The sequence below is a fragment of the Sinocyclocheilus grahami genome, unplaced genomic scaffold, assembly GCF_001515645.1.
Source record: "Sinocyclocheilus grahami isolate Dianchi unplaced genomic scaffold, SAMN03320097.WGS_v1.1 scaffold149.1, whole genome shotgun sequence".
Classification (NCBI taxonomy): Eukaryota; Metazoa; Chordata; class Actinopteri; order Cypriniformes; family Cyprinidae; genus Sinocyclocheilus; species Sinocyclocheilus grahami.
In genome coordinates this window covers 2865095-2880487 of record NW_015505328.1, presented here as the reverse complement: position 1 = coordinate 2880487, position 15393 = coordinate 2865095, and the positions used below count along the sequence as shown (strand labels likewise).

General features: G+C 36.0%; 1 protein-coding gene across 2 annotated transcripts; it reads right to left on the bottom strand.

The window, feature by feature from the left end:
• Positions 1-4564: 4564 nt before the first annotated feature.
• On the bottom strand, positions 4565-6541 carry LOC107592096 (homeobox protein Hox-A5a). 2 transcript variants are annotated; one of them, XM_016281471.1, is made up of 3 exons: positions 6023-6541; positions 5675-5905; positions 4565-5187 (listed from the first exon to the last, which is right to left on the bottom strand). In XM_016281471.1, exons 1-3 carry the CDS (start codon positions 6219-6221, stop codon positions 4937-4939), a joined length of 681 nt encoding a protein of 226 aa, XP_016136957.1. In that variant the 5' UTR covers positions 6222-6541; the 3' UTR covers positions 4565-4936. The 2 variants fall into 2 exon arrangements, with proteins under 2 accessions (XP_016136957.1, XP_016136956.1); XM_016281470.1 differs by having other exon boundaries at positions 5675-6541.
• Positions 6542-15393: the final 8852 nt, after the last annotated feature.

Genomic DNA, 15393 nt, shown 5'->3' with positions numbered 1-15393 from the left:
TATATATATATATATATATATATATATATATAGAAGGTATATGGTATGACAAATTCATTATTCATTTTATTATAACAACATATTTATTACTACTACTACTATTACCACCACTACTAATAATAATAATATAGCTAATTAGAATGTTGTTTAATTATTGGATTTAACTTATCGATCAATTAAAATTGCTGTCTTTTAACCGTACGGGTTTAAAACAAGCCAAGGCTTTAGTTTTCTGAGGCCCATAAAAAAATGATACCATGTCGTCTGTTATTCATTATATAGGCCTACTTCTCTCTCCTTTGTGTACAAAACTGGAGGGCTAAAATTAAACACGCTGCAATATTTACATATTTAAGACAAGTAAAACTAACAATTAATCAAAGGATCAGATGAAAGAAAACTCTTATTATATATATATTTAAAACTCGCATCTTAAAAGTCACCGGTGCTAGGTGCACCGGTGCTAGCTGTCACATTTTTATTCCACGTATATTACTCAGGATATTGAAAGTCATTTGAATGAGAGAAAATGAGAATGAGACACTGCCAATAAATTGGCTATAAAGAGCCTTAAACATTAAACCAAATGTTAAATGCAACACGAAAAATGTAAAAGGTAACATAGGCTACATTTCGCCAGCAGATTGTATAAAATCAATCTGATTACACAACTTAAAACATACGGGGCAACCTGCACCACCGACCTGTTTTTTTTAAATACCCTTGTTATGAAAACCTGCTTTTACTAAATAACTTGCTTAAGTTTAATTTAACCTAGTGTAGTCTTATTGTGTTATATTGACCCAACTGCTTTTACAAAATACAATGATATTTCACTTTAATTTGAGGATGTAATTTTAAGATAAATATTCCAGTTTACTGTTCATTTGAACTGCTTTTGGCTGAAACCAACATATAAAATCAAAATCATTTCAAAACGCAAGCATTTCTGTAATTGGACTTTTGACTCAAAATCTTATACTTACAGAGATAGCCTACAGCAGTTGTGTTTCCCAGTATAAGATCTCCTATCTCTTATGAAAAGCAATACGGCCATATTAAGCCATCGCGTTTTCTGTAAACCCGTGAATTAAACGAATATACAACATTGGAGACAATTTTTCGAAATGACTTACATTGAACAAATTTTGTCGACACAAATGTGTGACATTCAGATCTTTTTATAATTGCATTTGTTGTCTAACTTTTCTGTATTGCAAAATTATGATTTTTTTTTCGGAAAAGTAGATATTTTTACAAAATGTAGGCCTATGCATTCTTTCAAAAAATAAAAATGAATTTTAAACAGAAATAAACAGTTAGGATATCCAATAAAAATATGTCAATTTGAATATTTATTATTCAAACAATTTGAGTATTCACAATAAATAAATAAATAAATAAATAAAATAGAGAGAATTTATATATATTCGATGATTCTTCGCTTGTCTAAAACGAGATTTGTCCAAAAGTTGATGAGTAGGCTATTACATAAAATTATTTGTAAGACAATTTCAAATCATTTTACTACAAACCGTCTCAATAACGTCTCGGCTTCGTTTAGTCCTGATTTACCGGTAAATAATGCTAACAGCATATTCTCCTTTTATTGTTTTTTTCTTTTCTGTTGTCTTTTATTTTCTTCTGTTAAAATTAACGAATGTTTAATTTTCAAGATGCTAAAACATGAAAAAACTACTCTTCAGAACTATGCAAACAAAGAAATGTTCATTGCGGAAATATTATCAATCCTAAATGCAAATGTCCTGTCGAACTTATGGTCATCAAATGGGATTTATTCAAAGGAAATTCACCAATCAAACCCCTTAATAAAACCTGAATACTCAATCTCTGGCACAGGCGGAGGAGGTAGTCTCTTGGGATGCTAACCCAGGGTCACCCAGCTTGCAGAGTTCATCGCGAGGTTAGACCAGAACTCACGGGATTCACAGCTATTCCATCTTTTGTGCCATTATAAAAGTGGCACTGCGCTCTACAAGAACAGATGACAGCTACTTGTTCTGCTGTAAACTTTTGACCCCGGCCCTCCCCCTACCTTTACGATATAAAACTCTCTCTCAGACAAACAAGCACAAATAAACAGATGGACACAAACAAGCCTTCGAGCTCACCAACGTTCTTTCTCAATTTTTCTCTCTTTCATTCTTTTCTAAGCTATTGTTTTCCCCATACATCTTTTATAACTGCCATTTATCATGACCACTAATATTAGGCCAAAACTATTAATATGTCATCAAACAACCTTTATATCTCCAGACAGCTTGGCCTGCTGTAGCCATCAATTTCGTTCTGCTGATATCCATGCTGCACCCAGATTTGTAAACCATTTCTATTCTACCGAGAGTTCCTGCAATTAAAGGTGTATGCGGGAGTTATTATTCTTTTTCTTTCTGTCTTTTCTATCCTTATAGGGAGAAGGAGCGCAAATGCGGGTGACACTGAACTTGGCCAAAAGCGAGCTCTGCTGGTGGTTTACGGCGTGTGCACATTCATCTTCCTGCCGCCGCTGACCTCACGGTGAACCAGGAGCGAAGACATTTTTCTTCAGTCCCTCTCTCTCCTTCATTGTCTATCGAATTCTGTCTATCTCCCACTCGCTCTCACACTTCACTTTAAGTATGCAGATGTTATATGCGCATTTCCTCAAATAAGGCAAGCAAAAACATCTTTGTGTTCTGCATTAACGTTTTTATTTTTCCTTATACTATACGTTTTGTGTGCCTCAAAGATGAAATAAAACAGCGTTGTTGGTTGCGATAACTACAGTGTTGCTGAGCAGTAGTGGTGCTTGAAGATGATTATGATTAATAATTACTCAGTTTTATCAGATTTCCAGTCCCAAAATAGCCAGTTGGTCAAAATGTGCAACAATCTAACAATCTATATTGATGGTATAAAATAATCTTTTTAACAGAGGGAATCAATTTTTGCATATGGATTTAGATAGATAGATAGATAGATAGATAGATAGATAGATAGATAGATAGATAGATAGATAGATAGATAGATAGATAGATAGATAGATAGATAGATACTTCCTATCCTCTCTCTCAAAACTTTTAGGTAATTCTGGCTTGGGGTCGGATTTGTGCATCAACGTCTACCAAAAAGTCCTGTGAAGGGTGTGGTTGATACTAGGAAAAACTGACAAAAATCATCAAAAACATATTTTAAAATCATTATTCAATGCATAGATACAAAGGGCAGAGAACGTTACTGTATAGGAAGGAAGCAATTACAGCCAGAGAGCAATGCCCCCTACCACCCATCTGCCGGACAAGCAGGTCTTCACAGTACAAACCTCAATTAACGCAGTTGGAACTTGAATGCGTTTATGTTCTGCTCATTGTTTCACTGAGGGCCTAAAGAAAATGTTGTCTCTCAACAGCAGCGAAAACCCGAAACAAACAAACTCGAACTTACCAAGAGCTGACCCTCGTCCACCCGAGTGAATCCGGTCGACGTGTTTCCAGTCCATAGCAATCTGGTTTGTCAGAAGCAGTCGTGGATGCAGTCAAGGAACACCTCTACGGTCTGCGGAGAAAGAGAACGAAGCTCCACGTCAGTGCGATTAAACTTTATATGCGATATAGTGTCGACTCCCCAAAACCATAAAACTGACTTTAATTGCCACCACGTGACTGTTTTATGGCCAGTGAGCCTATCTGCCGTCTCACTCCGGGTGAATTTTACGATCCAATTCGTGGACCAAACCTCATTATTTATCTTACCCGCCAATGTCACGGATCCAGAATGGTAAAGGGTCTAGTAAAGTTTGCCGCTCAAAACCCTGTCCAGATTTCCAAAGAAGAGAAGAGTGCGAGACACTGGGCGTGGACGCATGCACACTCATGTTGAGAAGTTGGCAAGGGGGACCATAAGTGCCCTTTCCACATAGGGTGAGTAAAGTAGTGATTATAGTGCGTCTCATAGGCCTACCTGTTGAACCACTTAGACAAACTTTTACAGAAATGAGGAAATTGTTCTAAATATCTAGATTCTAAACTGTGTCTTAGATAACATTTTATCCAAGTTTCCCAAAGTAGAATAGCCTATGGTATTTTGAAGTTTTATGTATATACTCACCCTCACATAAATAATCAGACAATTATGTGGTACATTTGACTTTTACGTCTATTACTTACACAACAAACGCCTGACAAATCACCGAGATCTAATTTTTAAAGTAAAAACTTTATTATGAACACCGCATTTGACAACACTGTTTTCTGCACTTCCAGTTGGCATTCAAATTTCACGAGAAGGAAAATAAATAATTAGCGTTTCCCCCAACATTTAAAAAAAAGAAAAGTGAGGACATGACAAATATGCGGACAAGTCTGAACGGAACGATTTTATACACAAAGATGACAGTACAACACGAACAAAACAGGTCTTCAGCTTCACAACAAATAAAATACAATCGATATTTGATATCGAATTGAAATAAATACATAAAATACAACAATTTATATTTACAAACCAAAAGACATAAAAACCAACAACAAAAACATTTTAAGTTATGCTTCATTTAGTAAGAGTCAAATACTTTTACAGGTTGGCTTACCTAATGCACCTTTCAGAAACTTTTTTAGAAGCATTTTTCGTCAATACGTGTTATATTAATTTACACCTTCATGTGGCTTTTCTAAGACAATGCATAGATATTTCCACAAAGGCAACACTACATGAAAACACAGAGAGGAAGTGTTTGTTTCATTTTTTTTCTGACCAAGGACGCAACGCAGGGCGTTCACTCTGTCAAGACCAGTGGAAAGTTCTTTTGTAAAATGGGCAAAGTCTTCATCCCCTTGTCGAACACACATTTAGAATAAGGAATCAGACGCGCACCCACACCTATTCAAACACTAAAATATTTAATTTATATATGCACGTATACAATATATACACATTTTCACGGCCGGTATCCGCTTCCTGCCGCCGCGATATTCATACTCTTCAACTTGTTGTCCTTTTTCCATTTCATTCTCCTGTTTTGAAACCATATTTTGATTTGTCTCTCTGAGAGACAGAGCGTGTGTGCAATCTCAATTCGTCGGCGACGTGTCAGGTACCGGTTGAAGTGGAACTCCTTCTCAAGCTCAAGTGTCTGGTAGCGTGTGTAGGCTGTCCTGGGCCTTTTCCCCTCCGGTCCGGCCAAACTGTCTGTTATACACAAAAGTGTGACATTGACATTTTTAGAATTTTAATGTACTATGATATGTGCATATATATGTAATGCACGACACAAAACATGGCTGAACGGATGTGCATCAACCTCAAAGCATGCGTGACATTCTCAGGGACAGAAAGCATAAAATGTAATTCGGGTAATTTCCTCAAATGAAATCAGTTTCATTTAATGAATTTAATAGCACGGACAATTCATTACTGGATAATCGACAAGACAATTAATAATATAATTAGGTCCTTTCATTTTTATAAAAGAAAATCCAGACATGGAGTCTGTAAAATAGGACAGCATGCTGGCTGAGACATATTTCGATGTAACAGTCCAAAACCAAAGTAACTGTATTTGCATTACTTCCCCAGCTGACTTTGTGTAAAATCTGACAGGAGGTCATTCACACCCAAACTACAACACACATACAAACACAAACAGAAAAAGCAGAACTCAATGTTAGCAGTTTACCATGACTTATATGAAGTTTTCGCATCCATGGATAAATCTGTGGTGACTCGGATGCATTCTGTGCAGCTGTCTGCGCACTTCCCGGTGGCTTTTCTTCCTCCATAATGCTGGACGCTTTAGAGACGTCCTCCCGACTGAGAACCGTCCCGACGCTGTTGGTCGTTGAGCCAGCGGTGCTCGGTAGTGAGGTTTTCAGAGCGCGGTGTGACTGCTCGCTGACAGGAGAGTTGGCTAAGGATGAGCACGGGAGAGGGTCAGAGGAAGGCTCAACGCTGGTCGTGGTAACCGGTTGATTGTACCGGACAGGCGTCGCAGTTGGACTGTCTGTGTAGCTTTGAGTTCGCTCACCAGATGAGAGAAAGTGTCCGGTGGTAGAGCGTCCGGTGCTGAGATCCATTCCATTGTAGCCAAAAGCATACCTGCCCGAATGCATGCCCGTAGAATCTCTGCATTGGCCACTAGAGCTGTGATCTCCATAGTTATGTAAGGGATAGTCCTCGCCATTTGGATAGCGACCGCAAAATGAGTTCACAAAATAAGAGCTCATTGGTTGACAATTAGACTACCTTATAATTATTTTTAGTTACTACAACTACCTTTATGGAGAGAACAATTCTGCCGTGTGTGTTTGATTTGTGTCTCTTGATGGTTTTGAGCTTCTATTGCACCCTTGCACAATTTATGATGAATTACGGAAATGAGTGAGACACAGACTTAATGCTCCCTTACGTAGACTCCCAAATATGGGGAACGTCTTAGAGTCACGTGTTTTTGTTGACCAGTCGTAAATCCTATTCTGTGACCTCCAGCGGTAAATTCACGCGTAAGCAGGAAATCAGGGTGGAATTGTTTGGACACGGGAGCGCGCAACAATAGTTTCACCGAACTAGCTGTTGTGTGCTATGCAAGATTGTAGCGGCGCGCCACCCTCTGGTTAGAGGCGGGACTACCTAAACCATTAGATTTGAGGCGAGCACGCGATGGGGTCATTCAGAGGGTAATGACTCTACGGTAGAAAAATTGTATCTGCTGAAACAATGCGCCGTGACCTGCACACAAAACACGCGCGCTAGGATGTCTAATGGATTTAGTAGATTCAAAAACACACGCAACTATAGTTTTGAAATGATCGTCAGCAAGAACACAACATCAATAATAATAAAAAAAGATCTGATTCTCGAGTAGGCTATTGAATGCCCACTTAAAATACGCCTCACAATTCCTCATAATTTCATAATTCCATATTTGGTATAAAAACAGGAAATTTGTTTTAGTTAATTATGATTTAGTTCGATCAATTCTAAATATTTATGTTTTCAAAAAGAAACAATTCAGGAGACGTATACAACACAAAATACTTGGCCTATCTTTTCGAACACATTGGACTTAAGTTCATTTAGTTGTCAATTAGGCTACTGTTTTTAAGAGCATAAAAGAAAAATGTCTCTGAATACTAAAACAACAAAAAAGGTTATATATTTCACTCAGTTCACTGTGTTTTGCCCGTTTCCTTGAACTGAGGTACAAGCAGGAAAAAAACATCAGCATCTTATGATTATGAAAAGAGCTAAGCGGTGACAAAGTAGCAGCTGGTCCTTGGTCAAACACATTTGAATGGAAACGCTTTTTATAACAGACATTGTAACTTATGCAATATGCAGAAACGTTAATTCATTAACGAGAACCTAAATTAACGAGTACACTGTGCTATAAAGTGCACTGTTAAAATTCAGCTTTATAACGATTTGTCTACTCCGCATAATACAACTTTATTTAGGTCTACTTTGATAAACTAACAAACAGCTAGGCCTAACTGTAGTTGAAGTATATATTTATAAAATAGTAGCCTACCAATATAACAAGAAATATTGCAAATACATTAATGAGTATATAGCCTGAATAAATTAAACTGTGCTAAAATTTAATTCACTGCTATAGTCCTGGAGATATTAGCTATTTTCGGCCTTAGTTCAGCAACTTAAAACCCGACAGCTCCGATGTCGCTCCAATGCCGAACAGTCTTGACTGACCGCGCTCATCGTAAAATGCACAAACGCACAAAGACAGTTGGAGAGCGTGACAGCGTGATGTTACAGAAAAGCCCATTATCTAGAAAACAGAAATTGTTGTTTTTAACTGAACTGCGGATTTAAGATACAGAGATCCTTTCTTTCTGCCTCTCTAGAGATGCAGCTATAGGCTAGTGAAATATGGTGCAAAAACGTTAAATCAATTATTCAAAACAAGTGAAACAGTCTACACAAACAACGCATTCAATTATATATAAAAACAGATTATAACGGAAAACTAAACACTTCACATTTTCAGAAATTCAGCATGCAAGTGACATTAGCAAAACCAAGAGCTCTACACATTCTGGTACTGCAGATGTTTCGAACAACCTGACAAGACCATTTTCTGTATAATGTCATTGCTATGAAAAATAAAAAATGATCTGGAATCTGTAGGATCTGGAATGATTCCTTTCCATTTCAGTTCACATTCCAGCATCTGTTACATTGAAAGTGGTTGGTCACCACCTAGTGGTGGTTTTGATGTACCACCATTTACCTCGTCGTTCACAGAAGATCTACATAATTATGCCAAGCTGTTATATTGTCCTCTTTTGTATTTATAGATTTTATTTAGGCTATAAATTAAAATTCCTATAGGACCTCTTTCCCTGATAACGATAGACGTTAGATCTTAAGAGCGTTCTAGAATATTTCTACGCTTTGCTTGCTGAAAAATAAGTTAATTGAAATTTTAAAATGTTGAATTTAATAAATTTAAACTCACATTGTAAAAACTACCGCATATTGTTCATATATAGCCTACATAGGCTAGTCTGTAATAAGGTGTAATTTTGCAGTTGCCCTGCAGGTGACTGCATGTCTCTTTGTGCACTTTAGCATTCGTACGATGATTTTCAAGCTTTAATATATGAAGCTGAGGGAAAAGATTATTTGAAGCAGCGTTTCAGTTAGGCTATCTACATAACCTACACCCGAATTACAAATAGACCTATTATTATTAGGCAATAGACCTATTATTATTATTGCTCGAAACATCAAACTTTTATGAAACACGGACCACAGGACACCCCACCACAGCTCTTGCCTTAACGCAAGTGTGATGCACTGAATACTGAGGATAATATCATCAAATTCAACAAACTGTTAGGCTATATCGACATACTGAATTGCACAACCTTCTCACAGAGGTATACTTCTTCAAATACAAATAGCCTACTGTTTTGCTAATGCAAAAAAAAAAGTTCCAAATAGGAATATAAGTTTTATTAATCAGCCTTCTTTAATTAAGTTGCTTTTATCAAGACATGACCAATATTTGAAACGTTTCGATGCATACTCTAGTCATAAGACATACAATTTTTAAGGCACAACAGTAGACATAGCCTTGTGGATAATAAATAACAAGACAGCAGCATCAACACAAACGACGACGACCTCTCCATCCAGAACAACAAACAAACAAACCTCTTTTTTAATTAAAAAATGTGTGCAGTATTACATGACATCAGAGATGTTCGATAGTAGCCCATTCAAAACAAACCGATTCCTTACCATGCAGTGTGTCTGTTGCTCGACGAAGGCAAGAAACAGAGGTCGGTGACGAAAAATACTTCACAGCTCTTCGGAAAGCTTCTTTATCATCATCTTATAGTGTGCCAAGCAGGATGAGCAGTTCTCTCTTTACCGTCAGCCAATGCAATGCCAAATTCGATGGTAGCGAATGTAGAATATTGCCTACCTTAAAATTAAACGACAATAAATTAACAACCGACGAAATTTTGGAAAGGCGGAGGTAAAAGAAGGCTAGACAAAGCAAGGTCAGGAGAAGAATGCAGCTCTATTTGGAGTAGGGATGCGTAGCCTACACATAAAAAGTTAACGTTCATGTGGCCTTAAAACACGTGACCAACTGGTAGCCAATAGGAGCTAGCAGCAGCTCATAAAGTTGTACAGCAAAGTAGTAAATTTTCATAAACAACAACAGATTTATAGCTTCTCTAGGGAAGAGGACAGAGGTGGGGGCTGGTAAAGCAATGTTCGCAGCCGGCGCCATTTTACAAAGGAGGAACTCACTGAAAAAGTAACTATAGATTTATCCGCCTTACACTGAAATAACATTAGGCTATTAACATCAGTTGTTGAATATTTATTATACTGCTAATAATTTAACCGCATAAACACCTATTTAAATAAATAGCCTATTGCTTAAATATAGTTAATAATAATAACAGGCTAATAATAAAAGTCTCCAAATATTGTGGAGGACAATTTATACTCGCCTTCAAAAAAAGTCAAGTCTAAGTCAATTAAGATACATACGATTACAAGAGAGAAATATTTTGTATTATTTAGTTGTAAAGCTGTCATTATACGACAAATGTTCTTTGTGTCCACCACTGTGGGTGTTAAGTTTATATGTTCACATCATTTAGAAACTTCGTACTGATGTTAATGAAGCAATAAAGACAATGTTGCCATTTGAATTGTGTGACTACGTGTTTACATTATAACATCTAAATAGTCTATGCACAAATATACATACAAGTTTTCACATTTGTTGTCCCCTCTTGAGTCTATATGGCTCTGTGACATATAGGCTACAGTTTACAGCAGGCCTACCGTTGATGTCGTATTGGCTTGTCAACTCGGCAATACTGACTTATAGCCTATAGCCTAAGTCTAAAGGTATTTATGCATTTCTTTATAAACTACACGATTGCTGGAGAGACATGCTGTGGCTTTATTAATTAGGGCGACGTTACCGCTCATCATGACTAGTTAAAATCATTCGTAGTTTTGTATTAATGAATTTATTATAAGAATAAGGCCTACTGGACGTAAAACAAAATCGTGTGTAAGGAACATTAGTAGCCTATATGTTAACTCTGCCACAAGAAACACGTTTCCGAATAAAACACAGGGTAGTCCAAATTATTGAAAGGAGGCCTACATTTATTTACAATTTTAAGATATTTAAAAAATATACTCAAAAATATATTCGTTTTTTTTTTGAGCCCGGTCTCATGAAAATGCGTATAAATAGTACGCCAAATAAAAACGAAAACTGGTGGTACTGATACGCAAAAATTGACTTTGGCGTGCATACAATACGCAGTTTTCGTGTGCATGTGATACGAAATTTGTTGGCGTGCATATGATACGCAGTTTTCGCGTGCATATGATACGCATCTACCTCACAACCCTAAACCTACCCATCGCGTAGCATATACACGCTAAAGTCCATTTTTGCATATCGATACCACGAGTTTTCATTTTTATTTGGCGTACTATTTATACGAACTTTCATGAGATCGGGTTGTTTATTTTTAAGCTTAAAGATAGATAAATCAGATGGTCTACGCTCTAAACACGCTGGGTCGAGTCTGTTAGGTTATTTTCACAGGACAGGACACAAGGTAAAGCTGTATATTTTTTTCGAAGTCACTTTACCAACGTGAATATAGACATAAGTTTTCATATAAGCCTATTAGCCTATTTTTTCCCCCTGTCCGCGCTATACCAATACCAGTTGTATTTCCACAGACTGTATTTGCCAGTGCAGTCTGCTCTTGTGCTTTTTCCCCCTCGTAAAACATTGGGAGATTGTTTTTAATTTTTTTTTATTTGAATGAAATGTTACAATTATTTTATGAACTTTAAACAAATTTGTCTAATTTACTTATTACCAAATGAAGATTTCCATTACCAGTTATAAAGTGTAATTTTGGGTAGGCATAATAGTCTGGGGTGTAATTATGGGTAGCCATAATTAAATCCACTATTAGTTTATTTACACATTTTCTATAATTCATTGCTGGGTTAGTTTAATCCAACATGTGTTCTATATAGTATTTACCCAGTTGCGGATTACTAATTTTTTGCGGGTTATTTTTTTTAAAACAGCGATTTACATCATAAAAGTCATAAAAGAGTACATTGACATCTATCACATATATATATATATATATTAGGGCTGGGTTTTGACACAAATTTCACGATTCGATTCTCATTCACAAGCTTGCGATTTGATTCGATATAATATCGATTATTTTGGATATATATCATGCCAAATTTTCTCAAGGAAAAAAAATCTCAACTAATAGAGTCAGTTGGTACTACATTACTATAATATTGAAGGTTAAAATGGACTGATTTGTTAAAATTACACTTAATGACGTTTTTAAAATAATAAAGTTGCAATTACATAATATTTCTACTTAAATTAGTTTTCTTGAAATATAAACAAAATGGTGGCTGTCATAAAAACTTGATGGATTTATTCAAACAAATTAAACATTGAAGAACAGTCAAATTAATAATGAATATGTTATATGGTGCATATATGTAGCAAAATGCCCCTCTCCACAGTTTATTTTTCGTGCTTACTAATGAGTTTATGGTCACCTAATATGTTTTTCTGAGGTAAATGTGAGGTTAGGTGACATTGTTTACAAGCCGTTATATTGACGTCTGCGCGGCTGAAGCACTGATTGAGCGATTAGGCTACATGAGACAGAATACGGATTGTAAAGTTGTACTCTTTCTTTTAACTTACCTTCGGATGTTTAGTCATGTTTATTTTGTGCTGAAGCTGGTATTAAGGTGGAGGAGATGATCAGTTCACGTGTGCCTCGCGCTGCCGCGTCTGTTGATCTGAGGTGCTACAGCGATCTGTCACTCCACATTAAACAGCGCCAAAACGGCATTTATTGTTTGGATATTGCAATACAATGGACAGAATTTAAAATCTGAGACTTTGTTTCATATTAAAAGTACCAAAGCACAATGCTTATTTCGACATATTGGATGGGAGGTGTGCTTCAATGTTCCATCCATTAACTGAAAACAGGCTAGATTAACCGATTCTTGGGATTTAAGAATCGATGTCGTTCCGTAAAAGTGAGAATCGGTGGTACTGATACGCAAAAATTGACTTTGGCGTGCATACAATACGCAGTTTTCGTGTGCATGTGATACGAAATTTGTTGGCGTGCATATGATACGCAGTTTTCGCGTGCATATGATACGCATCTACCTCACAACCCTAAACCTACCCATCGCGTAGCATATACACGCTAAAGTCCATTTTTGCATATCGATACCACGAGTTTTCATTTTTATTTGGCGTACTATTTATACGAACTTTCATGAGATCGGGTTGTTTATTTTTAAGCTTAAAGATAGATAAATCAGATGGTCTACGCTCTAAACACGCTGGGTCGAGTCTGTTAGGTTATTTTCACAGGACAGGACACAAGGTAAAGCTGTATATTTTTTTCGAAGTCACTTTACCAACGTGAATATAGACATAAGTTTTCATATAAGCCTATTAGCCTATTTTTTCCCCCTGTCCGCGCTATACCAATACCAGTTGTATTTCCACAGACTGTATTTGCCAGTGCAGTCTGCTCTTGTGCTTTTTCCCCCTCGTAAAACATTGGGAGATTGTTTTTAATTTTTTTTTATTTGAATGAAATGTTACAATTATTTTATGAACTTTAAACAAATTTGTCTAATTTACTTATTACCAAATGAAGATTTCCATTACCAGTTATAAAGTGTAATTTTGGGTAGGCATAATAGTCTGGGGTGTAATTATGGGTAGCCATAATTAAATCCACTATTAGTTTATTTACACATTTTCTATAATTCATTGCTGGGTTAGTTTAATCCAACATGTGTTCTATATAGTATTTACCCAGTTGCGGATTACTAATTTTTTGCGGGTTATTTTTTTTAAAACAGCGATTTACATCATAAAAGTCATAAAAGAGTACATTGACATCTATCACATATATATATATATATATTAGGGCTGGGTTTTGACACAAATTTCACGATTCGATTCTCATTCACAAGCTTGCGATTTGATTCGATATAATATCGATTATTTTGGATATATATCATGCCAAATTTTCTCAAGGAAAAAAAATCTCAACTAATAGAGTCAGTTGGTACTACATTACTATAATATTGAAGGTTAAAATGGACTGATTTGTTAAAATTACACTTAATGACGTTTTTAAAATAATAAAGTTGCAATTACATAATATTTCTACTTAAATTAGTTTTCTTGAAATATAAACAAAATGGTGGCTGTCATAAAAACTTGATGGATTTATTCAAACAAATTAAACATTGAAGAACAGTCAAATTAATAATGAATATGTTATATGGTGCATATATGTAGCAAAATGCCCCTCTCCACAGTTTATTTTTCGTGCTTACTAATGAGTTTATGGTCACCTAATATGTTTTTCTGAGGTAAATGTGAGGTTAGGTGACATTGTTTACAAGCCGTTATATTGACGTCTGCGCGGCTGAAGCACTGATTGAGCGATTAGGCTACATGAGACAGAATACGGATTGTAAACTTTCTTTCTTTCTTTTAACTTACCTTCGGATGTTTAGTCATGTTTATTTTGTGCTGAAACTGGTATTAATGTGGAGGAGTTCACGTGCGCGCCTTGCAGCTGCCGCATCTGCTGATCTGAGGTGCTACAGCGATCTGTCACTCCACATTAAACAGCGCCAAAACGGCATTTATTGTTTGGATATTGCAATACAATGGACAGAATTTAAAATCTGAGACTTTGTTTCATATAAATATAATTATGACAAATGTTTTTCTCTAATACACATTGGACACAATTAACGGCACCCTTTTATTCAATGCTTTTTGAAACCTTCATTTGGCATAATAAGAGCTCTGAGTTTTCTCCCTGATGAGGTTAGAGAGTACCTGACAAGAGATCAGAGACAATTACTTCATCCAGAATCTCTCCAGACCCTTCAGATTCCCAGCTCCATGATGGTGCTTCTCCTCTTCAGTTCACCACGCTCATTTTCTATAGGGTTCAGGTCAGGGAACTGGAAAGGCCATAGCAGAAGCCTGGTTTTGTGCCCAGTAACCCATTTTTGTGTTGTTTTTAAGTTTTTTTTTATTATTATTATTTGTCAGTTGGAAGATCCAAACATGGCCCATTATAAGATTTCTAACAGAGTCAGTCACTTTTTGATCTGTTGGTATTTGATAGAATCAAAGATGCCATGCATCTAAACAAGATGTCCAGGACCTCCAGCAGAAATAGGGTTTGAGTGTTTGTTGCTAAAAAGCTAATTTTTTAGTTACATCTGACCATAGAAGCCAGTCCCATTTATATATATATATATATATTAGGGCTGGGTTTTGACACAAATTTCACGATTCGATTCTCATTCACAAGCTTGCGATTTGATTCGATATAATATCGATTATTTTGGATATATATCATGCCAAATTTTCTCAAGGAAAAAAAATCTCAACTAATAGAGTCAGTTGGTACTACATTACTATAATATTGAAGGTTAAAATGGACTGATTTGTTAAAATTACACTTAATGACGTTTTTAAAATAATAAAGTTGCAATTACATAATATTTCTACTTAAATTAGTTTTCTTGAAATATAAACAAAATGGTGGCTGTCATAAAAACTTGATGGATTTATTCAAACAAATTAAACATTGAAGAACAGTCAAATTAATAATGAATATGTTATATGGTGCATATATGTAGCAAAATGCCCCTCTCCACAGTTTATTTTTCGTGCTTACTAATGAGTTTATGGTCACCTAATATGTTTTTCTGAGGTAAATGTGAGGTTAGGTGACATTGTTTACAAGCCGTTATATTGACGTCTGC